General features: G+C 41.9%; 1 protein-coding gene across 1 annotated transcript; it reads left to right on the top strand.

The window, feature by feature from the left end:
• The first annotated feature begins 11123 nt into the window (after positions 1–11123).
• Positions 11124–11723, top strand: LOC147973134 (uncharacterized). The gene is made up of 2 exons (XM_087524583.1): positions 11124–11463; positions 11602–11723. The coding sequence occupies exons 1-2, from the start codon at positions 11124–11126 to the stop codon at positions 11721–11723; spliced, it is 462 nt and encodes a 153-aa protein (XP_087380709.1).
• Positions 11724–17464: the final 5741 nt, after the last annotated feature.

A 17464-nucleotide genomic window follows, 5' to 3' on the forward strand; every position in this document is an offset into this window, starting at 1 on the left:
GGTAACAGATAATTTTGTGATGAGATAATTTGTAACGAGCAACAAGTAACAAAAGTAAATAAAGTGCAGCAAGGTGGACCAATCCTTTTTGTAGCAAAGGACAAGCCTGGACAAACTCTTATATAAGGAAAAGCGCTCAAGAGGACACATGGGAATATCGTCAAGCTAGTTTTCATCACGTTCATATGATTCGCGTTCGGTACTTTGATAATTTGACATGTGGGTGGACCGGTGCTTGGGTGCTGTTCTTACTTGAACAAGAATCCCACTTATGATTAACCTCTATTGCACGCATCCGCAACTACAACAAAAGTATTAAGGTAAACCTAACCATAGCATGAAACATATGGATCCAAATCAGCCCCTTACGAAGCAACGCATAAACTAGGGTTTAAGCTTCTGTCACTCTAGCAACCCATCATCTACTTATTACTTCCCAATGCCTTCCTCTAGGCCCAAATAATGGTGAAGTGTTATGTAGTCGACGTTCACATAACACCACTAGAGGCTAGACAACATACATCTCATCAAAATATCGAACGAATACGAAATTCACATGACTACTAATAGCAAGACTTCTCCCTTGTCCTCAGGAACAAACATAACTACTCAGAAAGCATATTCATATTCATAATCAGAGGGGTAATAATATGCATAAAGGATCTGAACATATGATCTTCCACCAATTAAATAATTAACACTACTAGCAACCTACTAGCACCAATCCCGGACTTGGAGACAAGAATTGGATACAAGAGATGAACTAGGGTTTTGAGATGAGATGGTGCTGATGAAGATGTTGATGGAGATTGCCCTCTCCCGATGAGAGGAGCATTGGTGATGATGATGGCGATGATTTCCCCCCTCTGGGAGGGAAGTTTCCCCGGCAGAACAGCTCTGCCGGAGCTCTAGATTGGATCCGCCAAGGTTCCGCCTCGTGGCGGCGGAGTTTCGTCCCGAAAGGTTGCTTCTGGTTTTTTTCTTGACGAAAGACATCATATAGCATAAGATGGTCATCGAAGAGCCACCAGGGGGCCCACGAGGTAGGGGGCGCGCCCTAGGAGGGGGCGCCCCCACCCTCGTGGAAAGGGTGCGGGCCCCCTGGTCTTCATCTTTGGCGAGGATTTTTCATTATTTATTATAAGGTATTCTGTGGAGTTTCAGGACTTTTGGAGTTGTGCAGAATAGGTCTCTAATATTTGCTCCTTTTCCAGCCCAGAATTCCAGCTGCCGGCATTCTCCCTCCTTATGTAAACCTTGTAAAATAAGAGAGAATAGCCATAAGTATTGTGACATAATGTGAAATAACAGCCCATAATGCAAGAAATATCGATATAAAAGCATGATGCAAAATGGACGTATCACCTTTGAAATGCTTGCCTTTCTTTCGACATTGATGGTTGGTCGGAAGAAATCGATGATGGCCCGGGTACACATTCTTCCTGCATTTGTCCAGGTATATACTTTAGGTGTCAGCTAAACAGTGTGTGCATGCGTGGTGTCCCTTGTTTATCTGTTAGATAGTATGCACCGCATACCGGGCATGCATTCAAATCCCCGTACGCACCGCGGTAGAGGATGCAATCATTAGGGCATGCATGTATCTTCAGCACCTCCAATCCTAGAGGGCATACGGCCTTCTTTGCTACGTACGTACCGTCGGGCAATTCGTTATCGTTTGGAAGCTTCTTCTTCAATATTTTTAGTAGCTTCTCAAATCCTTTGTCAGACACAACATTCTCAGCCTTCCACTGCAGCAATTCCAGTACGGTACTGAGCTTTGTGTTGCCATCTTCGCAATTGGGGTACAACCCTTTTTTGTGATCCTCTAACATGCGATTGAACTTCAGCTTCTCCTTTTGACTTTCGCACTATGTCCTTGCATCAACAATGACCCGGCGGAGATCATCATCATCGGGCACATTGTCTGGTTCCTCTTGATCTTCAGCATCTTCCTCCGTTGCAGCATCACGGTATTCACGGGGCACATAGTTGTCATCGTCCTCTTCTTCTTCACTGTCTTCCATCATAACCCCTATTTCTCCGTGCTTCGTCCAAACATTATAGTGTGGCATGAAACCCTTATAAAGCAGGTGGGTGTGAAGGATTTTCCGGCCAGAGTATGACTTCATATGCCCACATATAAGGCATGGACAACACATAAAACCATTCTGCTTGTTTGCCTCAGCCACTTCGAGAAAATTATGCAGGCCCTTAATGTACTCGGAGGTGTGTCTGTCACCGTACATCCATTGCCGGTTCATCTGCGTGCATTATATGTAATTATGTGTGTCAAAACTAAGAAAATTAGACAAGTATCTATCTAAAGTAAGAATTGTTTTTCTTTCGGAAAGAAGATAAGAACAAGAGGCTCACCACGGTGGTGCCAGCGATGAGATCAGCGCGGGCGATCGACGGCGGTGAAGACGGGGACGGGACGTGACAGACCGCTAAACCTATGCAAATCTCGGGTAAAATGGAGCTTGGAGGTCGAGCTTCGGGAGCAGAAAACTTAACTAGCATGGCTCGGGCATTTCATCGAACACCTCATGTGCATAGGAGGTGAGCTAGAGCACCCAAATGCCCTCCCCTTGCTGGCCAAAAAACAGAGCACTGTGGAGTGATCTGCTCGCCGGCGGGGGGTATATATATAGGCAACTCATTTGTCTCGGTTCATGGCTGGAACCGGGACTAAAGGACACCCTTCTATCCTGGTTCGAGACACGAACCGAGACCAATGTATGTGGGCCAGGAGCGAGGCCCATTGGTCCCGGTTCGTGCTAGGAACCGGGACAAATGGATCTAGACGAACCGGGACCAATGCCCACGAGGCCCCGGCCGGGCCCCTGGGCGCACGAACCGGGACGTATGCCTGATACGTCCGCAACGTATCTATAATTTTTGATTGTTCCATGCTATTATATTATCCGTTTTGGATGTTTATGGGCTTTATTAAACACTTTTATATTATTTTTGGGACTAACCTATTAACCCAGAGCCCAGTGCCAGGTTTTGTTTTTTCCTTGTTTTAGAGTATTGCAGAAAAGGAAAATCAAACGGAGTCCAATTGACCTGAAAGTTCACGGAACTTATTTTTAGACCAGCCTCGTGGTCATTCCGGAGGTCCACCGACGTACTTCTTCCTCCCATATATACCCATGTACCCTAAAAACTTCGGGGAGCACAATAGATCGGGAGTTCCGCCACCAGAAGCCTCTGTAGCCACCGAAAGCCAATCTAGACCCGTTCCGGCACCCTGCCGGAGGGGGAATCCCTCTCTGGTGGCCATCTTCATTATCCCGGTGCTCTCCATGATGAGGAGGGGGTAGTTCTCCCTCGGGGCTGAGGGTATGTACCAGTAGCTATGTGTTTGATCTCTCTCTCTCTCTCTCGTGTTCTTGAGGTGGTACGATCTTGATGTATCGCGAGCTTTGCTATTATAGTTGGACCTTATGATGTTTCTCCCCCTCTACTCTCTTGTAATGGATTGAGTTTTCCCTTTGAAGTTATCTTATCGGATTGAGTCTTTAAGGATTTGAGAACACTTGATGTATGTCTTGCGTGGGATACCCGTGGTGACAATGGGGTATTCTATTGATCCACTTGATGTATGTTTTGGTGATCAACTTGCGGGTTCCGCCCATGAACCTATGCATAGGGGTTGGCACACGTTTTCGTCTTGACTCTCCGGTAGAAACTTTGGGGCACTCTTTGAGGTCCTATGTGTTGGTTGAATAGATGAATCTGAGATTGTGTGATGCATATCGCATAATCATACCCACGGATACTTGAGGTGACATTGGAGTATCTAGGTGACATTAGAGTTTTGGTTGATTTGTGTCTTAAGGTGTTATTCTAGTACGAACTCTAGGGCTGTTTGTGACACTTATAGGAATAGCCCAACGGATTGATTGGAAAGAATAACTTTGAGGTGGTTTCGTACCCTACCATAATCTCTTCGTTTGTTCTCCACTATTAGTGGCTTTGGAGTGACTCTTTGTTGCATGTTGAGGGATTGTTATGTGACCCAATTATGTTATTATTGTTGAGAGAACTTGCACTAGTGAAAGTATGAACCCTAGGCCTTGTTTCAATGCATCGCAATACCGTTTACGCTCACTTTTATCATTAGTTACCTTGCTGTTTTTATATTTTCAGATTACAAAAACTATTATCTACTATCCATATTGCACTTGTATCACCATCTCTTCGCCGAACTAGTGCACCTATACAATTTACCATTGTATTGGGTGTGTTGGGGACACAAGAGACTCTTTGTTATTTGGTTGCAGGGTTGCTTGAGAGAGACCATCTTCATCCTATGCCTCCTACGGGATAAACCTTAGGTCATCCACTTGAGGGAAATTTGCTACTGTCCTACAAACCTCTGCACTTGGAGGCCCAACAACGTCTACAAGAAGAAGGTTGTGTAGTAGACATCAAGCTCTTATCTGGCGCCATTGCCAGGGAGGTTAACGCTTGAAAGTATATCTTTAGATCTTGCAATCGAATCTTTTTGTTTCTTGTTTTAGCACTAGTTTAGTTTATAAAAGAAAACTACAAAAAAATGGAATTGAATTTGCCTCATACGCTTCATCTTTTTAATATCTTTCGTGAATATGATGGAAAGGAAAATTGTGCCAAAGTGTTATAATAAAACTGCATTAAAATGTTTGGCACTAAATATTTGAATGATGAGCATGATTGCAATGTTGTTAGTATGAATTCCTTGAATATCCGTAGTACTAATTATGATTGCACTAGATATGATGAAAATGTCTCCTATAAACATGTCAATTTTTGTGGAGTGCATTGGGTTTGCAAGTACACAGCAAATAGGGAAGATAGATATTGCAAGAGGCATAAGCATTTAGAAACTAAATTGTTGCAAGAAAGGCTAGATGTTTGTGCTGAAAGGTTCAATATTTATCGCCATCCTTGTGAACTTTTCAATGAACATGGTCATTTAAAGCTCCAATGCTATTTGTTTTATGATCAAGTCATGTCCAAAAATTGTGATAACTTGATTACCCTTGAGCATCATAAAGAGCTTAGTCTTCTTTTGGGTTATGAAGAAATGAAACGTATAACTGAGGGTATTCCAAAATTTAATCTCGATAAATTTCTTGATTTTGATCTAGAGGAAATTTATATGTATTGTGCGGTGAATTGCATGGAAAACCCTTATATTGCCAATTACATAAAGAAAAGAAAACAAATAGAAGATGAAGAGAATACTAATGAAAGGGAAGAGACTTCCCAATATCCTCCTATTATTTCTTATGAGGAATCGGGTAACGAGGAGGAGCCTTCTATTCAACCAATCTCATTAATAAGGAGCTCCAAAAAGAGGATTGAACCCACACATGATGTGGTGAAGAAGAAGAAAAGAAAAAAGGAAGAGAGGTAAAAAGATATCTCTCCCAAATAATGCTGCTCCTATTACTGTTGTGCCTCATGAAAATATAATTGTGGAAGATGGTGCACTTGATGATGATCTCATTATGCCTATTGTTTGTTGTGATGATTATGATTGGGAAGATAATGATACTTCTTATGATCTTGAAAATATTTTTGGCACTTGCTTGGAAGAATATGATAATTGCTATACTATTGGTGCTATCTATACTATTAATGATGAGGGTGATTATGCTTATGATATGAAAAGGCCCAAGCTTGGGGATGCTATGTTTGATGAAGATGATGTTTTTGAGAATATATTTGCTGCAATTAATGTTTGTCCCAAGCTTGGGGATGCTACGTTTAATGAAGATGATATTTTTAGTCTCCCAAGTTTTGATATGCAAATTTATAATGATGATAGCATGCCTCCTTCTTATGTTGATTATAATTATGAAACTGGATTTGGAGAGGTCATGACTTTATTTAGTGATGATTCCACTATTTTGGAAGAGGTTTCAATCAATTATGATGAGAACAAAGTTGCTACTTATGATAATTATTGTGATGATACATATGCTATAAAAAGTAGTGATGATTATATTTATAAAACTTGTCATGATTATGATTACCCTTTTTCTGAACATTACTCTTTTAATGTGGAAACAATTTATAGTATTCAAGTCTCTTATGATACTCCCACTATTCCGAATGAGAAGAATTTTGCTTATGTGGAGAGTAGAAAATTTTCTATGCTTGTAGATCATGAAAAGAATGCTTTAGGTTCTTGTTATATTGTTGAATTAATTCATGATGCTACTGAAAATTATTATGAGGGAGGAATATATGCTTGTAGGAATTGCAATAATATCAAGTTTCCTCTCTATGTGCTTAAAGTTTTGAAGTTATGCTTGTTTTGCCTTCCTATGCTAGTTGATTATTGTTCCCATAAGTTGTTTGCTCACAAAATCCCTATGCATAGGAAGTGGGTTAGAATTAAATGTGCTAGTCGTATTCTTCATGATGCTCTCTTTATATTTCAGCTCTTATATTTTATGTGAGCATCATTGAAATCATCATGCCTAGCTAGGGGCGTTAAACGATAGCGCTTGTTGGGAGGCAACCCAATTTATTTTTGTTCCTTGACTTTTGCTCCTGTTTAGCAATAAATAATTTATGTAGCCTCTGTTTGGATGTGGTTTTATGCTTTTAATTAGTGTTTGTGCCAAGTAGAACCTTTGGGAAGACTTGGGAAAGTTTTTGCGATCATGCTGTAAAAAACAGAAACTTTAGCGCTCACGAGAATTGCTGCCATTTTTTATTGGAGAGTTCTACTTAGTCAATTCTTTTTGCAGATGATTAATAGACAAATTACTCAGGTCCAACAAGTTATTTGAGAATTTTATGAGTTCCAGAAGTATACGATTGATCGAGATTACTACAGACTGTTCTGTTTTTGACAGATTCTGTTTTCATCGTGTTGTTTGCTTATTTTGATGAATCTATGAGTAGTATCGGAGGGTATGAACCATAGAGAAGTTGGAATACAGTAGATATTACTCCAATATGAATTTAGAATTAGTTCATTACAGTACCTTATGATGGTGATTTGCTTTCTTATACTAACGGAGCTTACGAGTTTTCTGTTAAGTTTTGTGTTGTGAAGTTTTCAAGTTTTTGGTAAAGATTCGATGGACTATGGAATAAGGATTGGCAAGAGCCTAAGATTGGGGATGCCCAAGGCACCCCCAAGGTAATATTCAAGGACAACCATGAGCCTAAGCTCACATGATATGTGTTTTGCTTGGAGCGTCATTTTATTTTATTTAGTTTTGCTTGCTGTTTGAATAAAATACCAAGATCTGAAATTCTTAAATGTTATAGAGTCTTCACATAGTTGTATAATTATTCGACTACTCATTTATCTTCACTTATATCTTTTGGAGTAGTTTGTCATTTGCTCTATTGCTTCACTTATATCTTTTTAGAGCACGGCGGTGGTTTTATTTTGAAGAAATAGATGAACTCTCATGCTTCACTTATATTATTTTGAGAGTCTTTATAACAGCATGGTAGTTTGCTTATGAAACTAGTCCTAATATGATGGGCATCCAAGAGGGATATAATAAAAACTTTCACATAAAGTGCATTGAATACTATGAGAAGTTTGATACTTGATGATAGTTTTGAGATATGGAGATGGTGATATTAGAGTCATGCTAGTTGAGTAGTTGTGAATTTTATAAATATTTGTTCTAAAGTTTGTGATTCCCGTAGCATGCACGTATGGTGAACCGTTATGTGATGAAGTCGGAGAATGATTTATTTATTGATTGTCTTCCTTATGAGTGGCGGTCGGGGACGAGCGATGGTCTTTTCCTACCAATCTATCCCCCTAGGAGCATGCGCGTAGTACTTTGTTTTGATAACTAATAGATTTTTGCAATAAGTATGTGAGTTCTTTATGACTAATGTTGAGTCCATGGATTATACGCACTCTCACCCTTCCACCATTGCTAGCCTCTCTAGTACCGCGCAACTTCCGCCGGTACCATAAACCCATCATATACCTTCCTCAAAACAGCCACCATACCTACCTATTATGGCATTTCCATAGCCATTCCGAGATATATTGCCATGCAACTTTCCATCGTTCAGTTTATTATGACACGCTCCATCATTGTCATATTGCTTTGCATGATCATGTAGTTGACATCGTATTTGTGGCAAAGCCACCGTTCATAATTCTTTCATACATGTCACTCTTGATTCATTGCACATCCCGGGGCACCGCCGGAGGCATTCATATAGAGTCATATCTTGTTCTAAGAATCGAGTTGTAATTCTTGAGTTGTAAGTAAATAAAAGTGTGATGATCTTCATTATTAGAGCATTGTCCCAAGTGAGGAAAGGATGATGGAGACCATGATTCCCCCACAAGTCGGGATGAGACTCCGGAAGAAATAAATAAATAAAAGAGGCCAAAGAAGCTCAAATAAAAAAAAGAGAAAAAAAGGAGGCCATAAAAAAGAGGGAAATGCCCAAATTAAAAAATGAGAGAAAAAGAGAGAAGGGACAATGCTACTATCCTTTCAACACACTTGTGCTTCAAAGTAGCACCATGATCTTCATGATAGAGAGTCTCCTATGTTGTCACTTTCATATACTAGTGGGAATTTTACATTATAGAACTTGGCTTGTATATTCCAATGATGGGCTTCCTCAAATTGCCCTAGGTCTTCATGAGCAAGCGAGTTGGATGCACACCCACTTAGTTTCTTTTGTTGAGCTTTCATACACTTATAGCTCTACTACATCCATTGCATGGCAATCCCTACTCACTCACATTGATATCTATTGATGGGCATCTCCATAGCCCGTTGATACGCCTAGTTGATGTGAGACTATCTTCTCCCTTTTTGTCTTCTCCACAACCACCATTCTGTTCCACATATAGTGTTATGTCCATGGCTCACGCTCATGTATTACGTGAAGATTGAAAAGGTTTGAGAACATCAAAAGTATGAAGCAATTGCTTGGCTTGTCATCAGGGTTGTGCATGATTTAAATATTTTGTGTGGTGAAGATAGAGCATAGCCAGACTATATGATTTTGTAGGGATAGCTTTCTTTGGCAATGTTATTTTGAGAAGACATGATTGCTTAGTTAGTATGCTTGAAGTATTATTGTTTTATGTCAATATTAAAATTTTGTCTTGAATCTTATGGATCTGAATATTGTTGCTACAATAAAGAGAAATACATGATGAATATGTTAGGTAGCATTGCACATCAAAAATTCTGTTTTTATCATTTACCTACTCGAGGACGAGCAGGAATTAAGCTTGGGGATGCTGATACGTCTCCAACGTATCTATAATTTTTGATTGTTCCATGCTATTATATTATCTGTTTTGGATGTTTATGGGCTTTATTAAACACTTTTATATTATTTTTGGGACTAACCTATTAACCCAGAGCCCAGTGCCAGTTTCTGTTTTTTCCTTGTTTTAGAGTATTGCAGAAAAGGAAAATCAAACGGAGTCCAACTGACCTGAAACTTCACGGAACTTATTTTTGGACGAGAAGAAGCCCACGAAGTATTGGAGACGGAGCAGGAGAGTCCCGGGCTACCAACGAGGGCGCGCCCCTGCCTCGTGGACAGCCCGGAGGTCCACCGACGTACTTCTTCCTCCCATATATACCCATATACCCTAAAAACTTCAGGGAGCACAATAGATTGGGAGCTCCATCGCCAGAAGCCTCCGTAGCCACCGAAAGCCAATCTAGACCCGTTCCGGCACCCTGCCGTAGGGGGAATCCCTCTCCGGTGGCCATCTTCATCATCCCGGTGCTCACCATCACGAGGAGGGAGTAGTTCTCCCTCGGGGCTGAGGGTATGTACCAGTAGCTATGTGTTTGATCTCTCTCTCTCTCTCTCTCTCTCGTGTTCTTGAGGTGGTACGATCTTGATGTATCGCGAGCTTTGCTATTATAGTTGGATCTTATGATGTTTCTCCCCCTCTACTCTCTTGTAATGGATTGAGTTTTCCCTTTGAAGTTATCTTATCGGATTGAGTCTTTAAGGATTTGAGAACACTTGATGTATGTCTTGCGTGGGATACCCGTGGTGACAATGGGGTATTCTATTGATCCACTTGATGTATGTTTTGGTGATCAACTTGCGGGTTCCGCCCATGAACCTATGCATAGGGGTTGTCACACGTTTTCGTCTTGACTCTCCAGTAGAAACTTTGGGGCACTCTTTGAGGTCCTATGTGTTGGTTGAATAGATGAATCTGAGATTGTGTGATGCATATCGTATAATCATACCCACGGATACTTGAGGTGACATTGGAGTATCTAGGTGACATTAGGGTTTTGGTTGATTTGTGTCTTAAGGTGTTATTCTAGTACAAACTCTAGGGTTGTTTGTGACACTTATAGGAATAGCCCAACGGATTGATTGGAAAGAATAACTTTGAGGTGGTTTCGTACCCTACCATAATCTCTTCGTTTGTTCTCCGCTATTAGTGGCTTTGGAGTGACTCTTTGTTGCATGCTGAGGGATAGTTATGTGATCCAATTATGTTATTATTGTTGAGAGAACTTGCACTAGTGAAATTATGAACCCTAGGCCTTGTTTCAACGCATTGCAATACCGTTTACGCTCACTTTTATCTTTAGTTACCTTGCTGTTTTTATATTTTCAGATTACAAAAACTATTATCTACTATCCATATTGCACTTGTATCACCATCTCTTCGCCAAACTAGTGCACCTATACAATTTACCATTGTATTGGGTGTGTTGGGGACACAAGAGACTCTTTGTTATTTGGTTGCAGGGTTGCTTGAGAGAGACCATCTTCATCCTACGCCTCCTACGGATTGATAAACCTTAGGTCATCCACTTGAGGGAAATTTGCTACTGTCCTACAAATCTCTGCACTTGGAGGCCCAACAACGTCTACAAGAAGAAGGTTGTGTAGTAGACATCAATGCCCCCCACGGTCCCGGTCCATGACTGAACCGGCACTAATGGGCTGGCCAGGCCCCAACCAAAGCCCTGTTTTCTACTAGTGTTCCTCGGTACAGGGGGTCAGTCCCTGGCCGTGCTCCCAACCTGAACCACAACATAGAGAGAGGCCACGCCCTGCTCTATGTCGATTACTTTGCGAATACCCCGCTCTTCAAACAGGATAAATTCCGACACCATTTTCGTATGGCAAGGCATGTGTTCAATCGTATCCGAGAGGGAGTGGTTGCTCATGACCCATACTTCGAGTGCAAAACGGATGCCCTTGGCAAGCTTGGATTCTCGTCTTTTCAAAAATGCATCGCGGCCATCCGCATGCTTGCATATGGAATTCCAGGCGATCTGGTTGATGAGTACGTGCGCATGAGTGAGTCCACATGTCTGCTGTCACTTTACAACTTCTGCAAGGCCGTGGTGGCAGTGTTTGGCCCTGAGTACTTGAGGCAGCCAAATGCCGCTGATACAGAAAGTCTGTTGGCGATCAACGCCGCTAGAGGCTTTCCAGGCATGCTTGGCAGCATAGATTGTATGCACTGGGAGTGGAAGAACTGTCCATTTGCTTGGCAGGGCCAGTACAAGGGGCATGTTAAAGCGTGCACTATCATATTAGAAGCGATGGCTTCACAAGATTTTTGGATATGACATTCTTTCTTCGGCATGGCAGGTTCTCAAAATGATATCAACGTGCCACAACATTCTCCAGTCTTCGCAAGGCTTGCAGAAGGCCATTCCCCACCAGCAACTTCAAGATCAATGGCCACCACTACAATAAGGGATACTACCTAGCTGATGGCATATATCCTCAACGGTCAAATTTTGTGAAGACAATCTCGAAACCCCAGGGTGAGAAGAGATAGAGATTTGCCAAAATGCAAGAGAGTGCTAGAAAGGATGTGGAGCGTGCTTTTGGTGTGCTTCAATCCCGATGGGTATCGTTCGACACCCTGGACTGACATGGGATGAAGGGAAGTTTTGGGAGGTGATGACTGCTTGTGTGATCATGCACAACATGATCGTCGAGACCGAGCGTGATAACAGAATCTTCGACCAAGGATTTGATTTCCAAGGTGAAATGTTGAGCCCATGCACCAAGACCGGTCACATTTGAACAGTTTACCCAATTCCATCGTGAACTGCGTGATTGGCACACTCATTTGGATCTTCAAAATGACTTGGTTGAGCACATCTGAAATCACATTGGCAACCAATAGATGTATTGGTTCATCAATGTTATGCAAGACAATTTCGATTTGGTTGTAAAACTATTTTATTCGAGATAATTTTGATTTGGTTGTAAAACTATTTCTATTTGAGACGATTATATTTGGACGTGCAAACTTGTTTAAAATATAAATATATGACATATTGACCGTGATGGACATAATGGGGCCAAAGAATGCGTCCGCGTGTTGGGCCCATGGCCACCGCATCTCAGAAAAGACCCGGACATGACTTCATAGCTCTATCCAAACGGACAGAATTCAAACAAAACAGAAGTCCGGATTCATCTCATGAAGTGACAGCCTTTTCCTTTTCTTTAGATAGATAGAGCAGAAGTGACGACTAAAAGTCCCAGGTAAAAACTTTTAACTGATCGTGCATGTAGCTGAACCGGGGCCTCAGGCCGGTGAAATGAGAAGCATAACGACAACGGATGAGGCAAATATGAGATAGCTAGCTAGCATAAGGCCAACTCCACCGCGCGACCCCATCTTGTCTGGATGGGTCCGTTTGGGGTAAAACGGACATAAGAGACGGCCCAGCTAGCTATCCTGAAAAAACGTCCGCTTTTTGTCTGCTTCGCCCCATCCTAGAAGCAAAGTTGGGCTGGCTTTGGGTCTGAAACGGACACGGGCGGACGCTCTCTGCGGTCGTCCTCGTCCGGGCGTGTCCTTTCGCATGTCACTCTGGCCCGCTTGTCATTGGCACAAAAGTGGCCCACCCACCCACCCACCCACCCCCTCTCTCCTGCTTTTTTCTCTCTGGCCACCACGCACGCACAAGCAGCCGCGGGCGCAAGGAGCATGCGACGCCGTGGCGCTCCCGCCGGCCGGCCTGGCCCTGCCGCCGCGGCCGGCGAGAAGACGGGCTGTAGGACGAGCGGGTGCACGTGGCGGCGGGCGCGGCGCTGCTGCGGGCGGCGAGGAGCAGGCTGCGGGGCGGCCACGGCGAGCGAGGGCGCGCGGGCGCAGCGCGGAGGGCGGCGTGCGCGCGCGGGGTGGGTGGCTCGCAACGCGGCGTGCACGAGCAAGGTAGGCGGTGCGACGGCGCGCAGTGTGTAGGGCGGCGGGTTATGGCGCGAGCTGGCGACGCAGGCTGGCGCGCGGGGTGGGCGGCGCGCAGCGGTGCGTGCGCGCGCGGGGCAGGCGGCGGACGGCGCGGTGAGCACGCGCGGGGCGTGGCGGGCGCGCGACGCGTGCCGGCGCGGCTGCGCGGGCCCGAGGCGCGTTCTGGCGCGGCTACGGGCGCGGCGGCGCGGGGCGTGGCGAGTAGGCGCGGGCTCGCGACGCAGGCTGGCGAATACCGGCGCGGGCGGCCACGGCCACGGCGGAGCGGCCAGGGGGCGGGCGCGCGTGGATTGGCGGCGTGCGCTGGCCGGCGCTGGCGAGCACGGCCACGGGGGCGCGGGGCGCGGCTCTGCGGAGGACCACAGCGGGGCGCGGCTTTGCGGGAGGACCACGGCAGGGCGCGGCTCGTCCACTGCAACGGCGTGGCGAGAGCACGAGCTCACGGGCCGGCAAGGCGCATGCGTGGGCGCGTGGCGAGGCGGACAGTTTGGGGTTAGTCGCCACGTTAGGCGCCTCCAGCAAGAGCCAGACATGCATGTCCATTTTTGTTCCATTGCCATCTCAAATGAACGAAAAACGGTCGAAGCGGACGTTTGTTTGAGATCATGCGGTCATTGCCATCTCAAATGAATGAAAAACGGTCGAAGTGGACGTTTGTTTGGGATCATGCGGTGGAGTTGACTTAAGGTCATATACTCGGTGAAAGACGTGAAGAAATCCTTCTTTGGCAAAACGTCACGTCAGGATTTCAGAGTTGGGGTGAGATGGTACAGTACTTGTTTTTTCCTTTTTTAGAGAAAGCACACTACTAGGGACGGACATGGAGTTCCTAGTCTTCAGCTCAAATTCATTCGGCGAACAGTAAAATTTAGAAAAATAGTAAGAAAATTATAAATCCTAAAAAAACACAGATGAGTGTTTTAACTGCATGCAAAAATTTGTGATAGAATGACATTCATAGACGTCTAAGAAAACGATGCTCCAAAATAATATTTCTGAAAGCATTTTGAAGTATTGATTTTTTTTCCACACATCCACGGATGCGAAAATTAATAAGCAAGCAGTGAACTAAGTAATGTTTGTTGCCAAAAAAACTGCTTTTTTTTAGACTTTAGTGTTCATCCGAGTGCATGCGAGCTCGAGACTAGAAACACACTGTTGCCCTACTAGTATTGTCACCCGCCATGAATTCGGCTAGTTTCTAATGTCCCATGCCCATTAATTGTTTGCTTGTAGCGAAGGATGAGACCAAGAGTATGACGTGTGTGGGCATCAACTAGACGAGGCTACGCCTGAAAGCCTGGGCAAATATGCAGCCAACTCTGCCGTGAACATTTTTGTTTTTTCTCTTTGGTTTTAAGTCGAGTTTCCTCCCAAAAAAAAAATTGTTGTTTTTTGGAGTTAGGTATGTGAAAGCCAATTAAAAATAAAATAAAAATCAGAAAATTGTCCAATATGTGCTTATCTATATCTATACCACTATATAGTGTGCCAGTAGCTTTAAATATTACTCGTTGGATATGTCCATCCAACGGTCAAGAGAGGGCAAATCCGAGCATTGTCATCCGTTGGATAAAGTTTTCAACTCAAACAATTCTGCCATGTGACCTTCTAATTGAACCCCCAACTCTATCATCTCATGTGTTCCAAAAGTATCTATCCACATGCTTATCTGATACTCTAATGCAAAGGGACGAGAACTATTCAACAGAGGTAAGAACCAAGTTGAATTTTGTCCAATACGATTCTAGGAAAGGAAATACATATTCAAATGTATTTCACCATGCTTTATCTATATATATTTAAATGACATGCAAATCACATACAATTTACTAGTATGTAGAAAACTCTAGTGTATACATAAAAATTTCATCGTATATTAAAAAATGTTCAGTCTGTATTAAGAAATAAATATATATTCAGTTTATATTTAAAAGATTTCATTGTACACTAAAAATGTTCAATGTATATAAAAAAACAATTCACCATATATATATATATATATATATATATATATATATATATATATAAAGTTCAGTGCGTATTCGGAAAATATTCACCATATACTAAATAATGTTCAGTGTGTATTTGGAAAATCCAATGCAAAGCAACAGAAAAAGGAAACCTGAAAAGGAAAAAAAATAATAAATGAAGAAAAAAAACTGAAGAAAAAACCCACACACAGACAAAAAAAAGAACCTAACTCTATTCACAAAACGAAGCCGAAAAGTAGCGCGCACGCGCTGAATGGCCTAGCCCGTTTTTTTCCTGTGACTTAACCACGCCTCGCGCGTCATATAGGAGGGCACGACTATATCTCGCTTGTAGCCAGACCTAGCGCAGCCTCGCTAAAATTAGTCGCCCGCAATGGGCTGGCCCAGTATTGACAATGAGCCTTCAGCACATTTCACTTTTTCATTATTTTTATTTTAATTTTTTCAATTATTTTATAAAACTTACTTATATTTCGAAATATTGTGAATATATATATTTTATAAAACACTTGGCATACATAATTAAACATTGATAATATGTATTTACAAACTGTTAAACGTGTATAAAACATATTCCAGGTGTATACAATTTTTTGAGAATGTGAATGTAAAAAATGAGAAATCAAACCATATATATGAAAAAATGTTAATAATGTATTTTTAAAATGTTAAACATGTATAAATAAAAATGTTCCTTATTTTACAAAATATGTACAATGTGCATGAAAAATTAAACATTAAAAAAATATAAGTTTTCGAAAAAATGTTAACCATGTGTTTCAAAAAAATTAAATGTATATAATAAAGTTTCTGATATATACAAATAATGTAAATTGGAAAAAATAGATATAAAAATGTATGCTTTCATAAATTTAATCATATATTTGGAAAATAGTTATGTGTAGAAAAAAATATTCCTGGTGCATACAGAAATGTACAAATGTGTATGGAAAAAGTAAACATCTAAATCATATGTTTGATATCATGCAGAAAAAAACATATGTTTGAAAAAATGTTAATAATGTATTTTAAAAATATCGGCATAGCTTTAGAAAAATCCTTTTTCCATAAAAAATGTTTGGCTTGTATTTAAAAAAATGTTGACCATATATTTGGAAAGTGTTCATAACATGTTTTAAAGAAAAAATGTACATAGCGCATGTGAGAAATACAAAACCCGGATGATAATAATCTTTCACGTGTCAACTGAAAATATACACAATGCGTTGAAAAAAAAGACATGCATTGAAGAAGAACGCAAAATGTCAAAGACCGACAAAGAAAAATGAAGAAACACGAGGAAAAAGGAAAAAAACAAATGTATAAGAAGGAAAAAAGAGAAAAACTGGGAAATGAAAAATGAAAAGCAAAAAAGATTGAAGAAAAAAAGGAAAAACTAGTAAAAGCTGTGAAAGAAAAAAAGAAAGCCGGTGATAAAACATGAAAAGGAAAAAAATGGAGAAAACACAAAAAAATAGAAAAAAACAATGAAGAAATACAAAAGAAGAAGAAAAAAGCAGAAAAAAATAGCGAACGAAACCAGCGACCTCGATTGGAACCTTCAGCGAAGAAGAAAAGAAGATAAAACTAGGCCAGCTAGTAAATACCTATGGGGGTAAAACCTTTAACGAGACGCATGTTTTTTTTTGAGGGAAAGCCATCATAGCTAACTTTACTAAAAATTAAACAGAGATTACATCGTCCACAAGGTTTGGAACTAGGCAGCCCGGAGGCTCCCCCATCCAACAACTAGAAATCTTATTACAAAAACCATGATTAGCTAGCACATGCGCCGCTTGATTAGAAGAACGATAACAATGTTTAAATTTGACCTTCCCGATTGACGAAGACACGTCCACACATTCCGCAAAGATCGCCGCCGCAGCATCCCACCATCTTGTCTGTCCAGTACAATAATCAATTACCGTCAAGGAGTCAGACTCAGCTTCCACTCGAGGGAACCCCAGAGAATTTGCAAAGATTAGTCCATCACGCATAGCCATAGCCTCCGTTGTCACCACATCTGCTGCGTAAGGTATAAACCGACATTGTGCCGCCAAAAAATTACCATTACTGTCTCTAAGAACAGCTGCAATGGCTCCTGCACCCTCATCCATATGGAAAGAGGCATCCACATTTAGCTTCACAAACTTGGGTTCCGGCTTGCTCCATTTATGTTCATGTACAACGCGAATTTTTAAGTTGGCTTGATGAAAATTATTTGCAATTGCCAGGACCGAAATAG

This window comes from Triticum urartu, chromosome 5A (genome assembly GCF_056163025.1).
Source record: "Triticum urartu cultivar PI428250 chromosome 5A, HENAU_Tu73, whole genome shotgun sequence".
NCBI classification, from domain to species: domain Eukaryota; kingdom Viridiplantae; phylum Streptophyta; class Magnoliopsida; order Poales; family Poaceae; genus Triticum; species Triticum urartu.

Excerpts from the sequence above, each read along its gene's own strand:
- LOC147973134 (XM_087524583.1), top strand. The coding sequence starts at position 11,124 with ATGGCAAGGCATGTGTTCAATCGTATCCGAGAGGGAGTGGTTGCTCAT. Across the intron at positions 11,464-11,601 it reads CATGCTTGGCAGCATAGATT|GTTCTCAAAATGATATCAAC; the intron begins GTATGCACTGGG and ends TCGGCATGGCAG.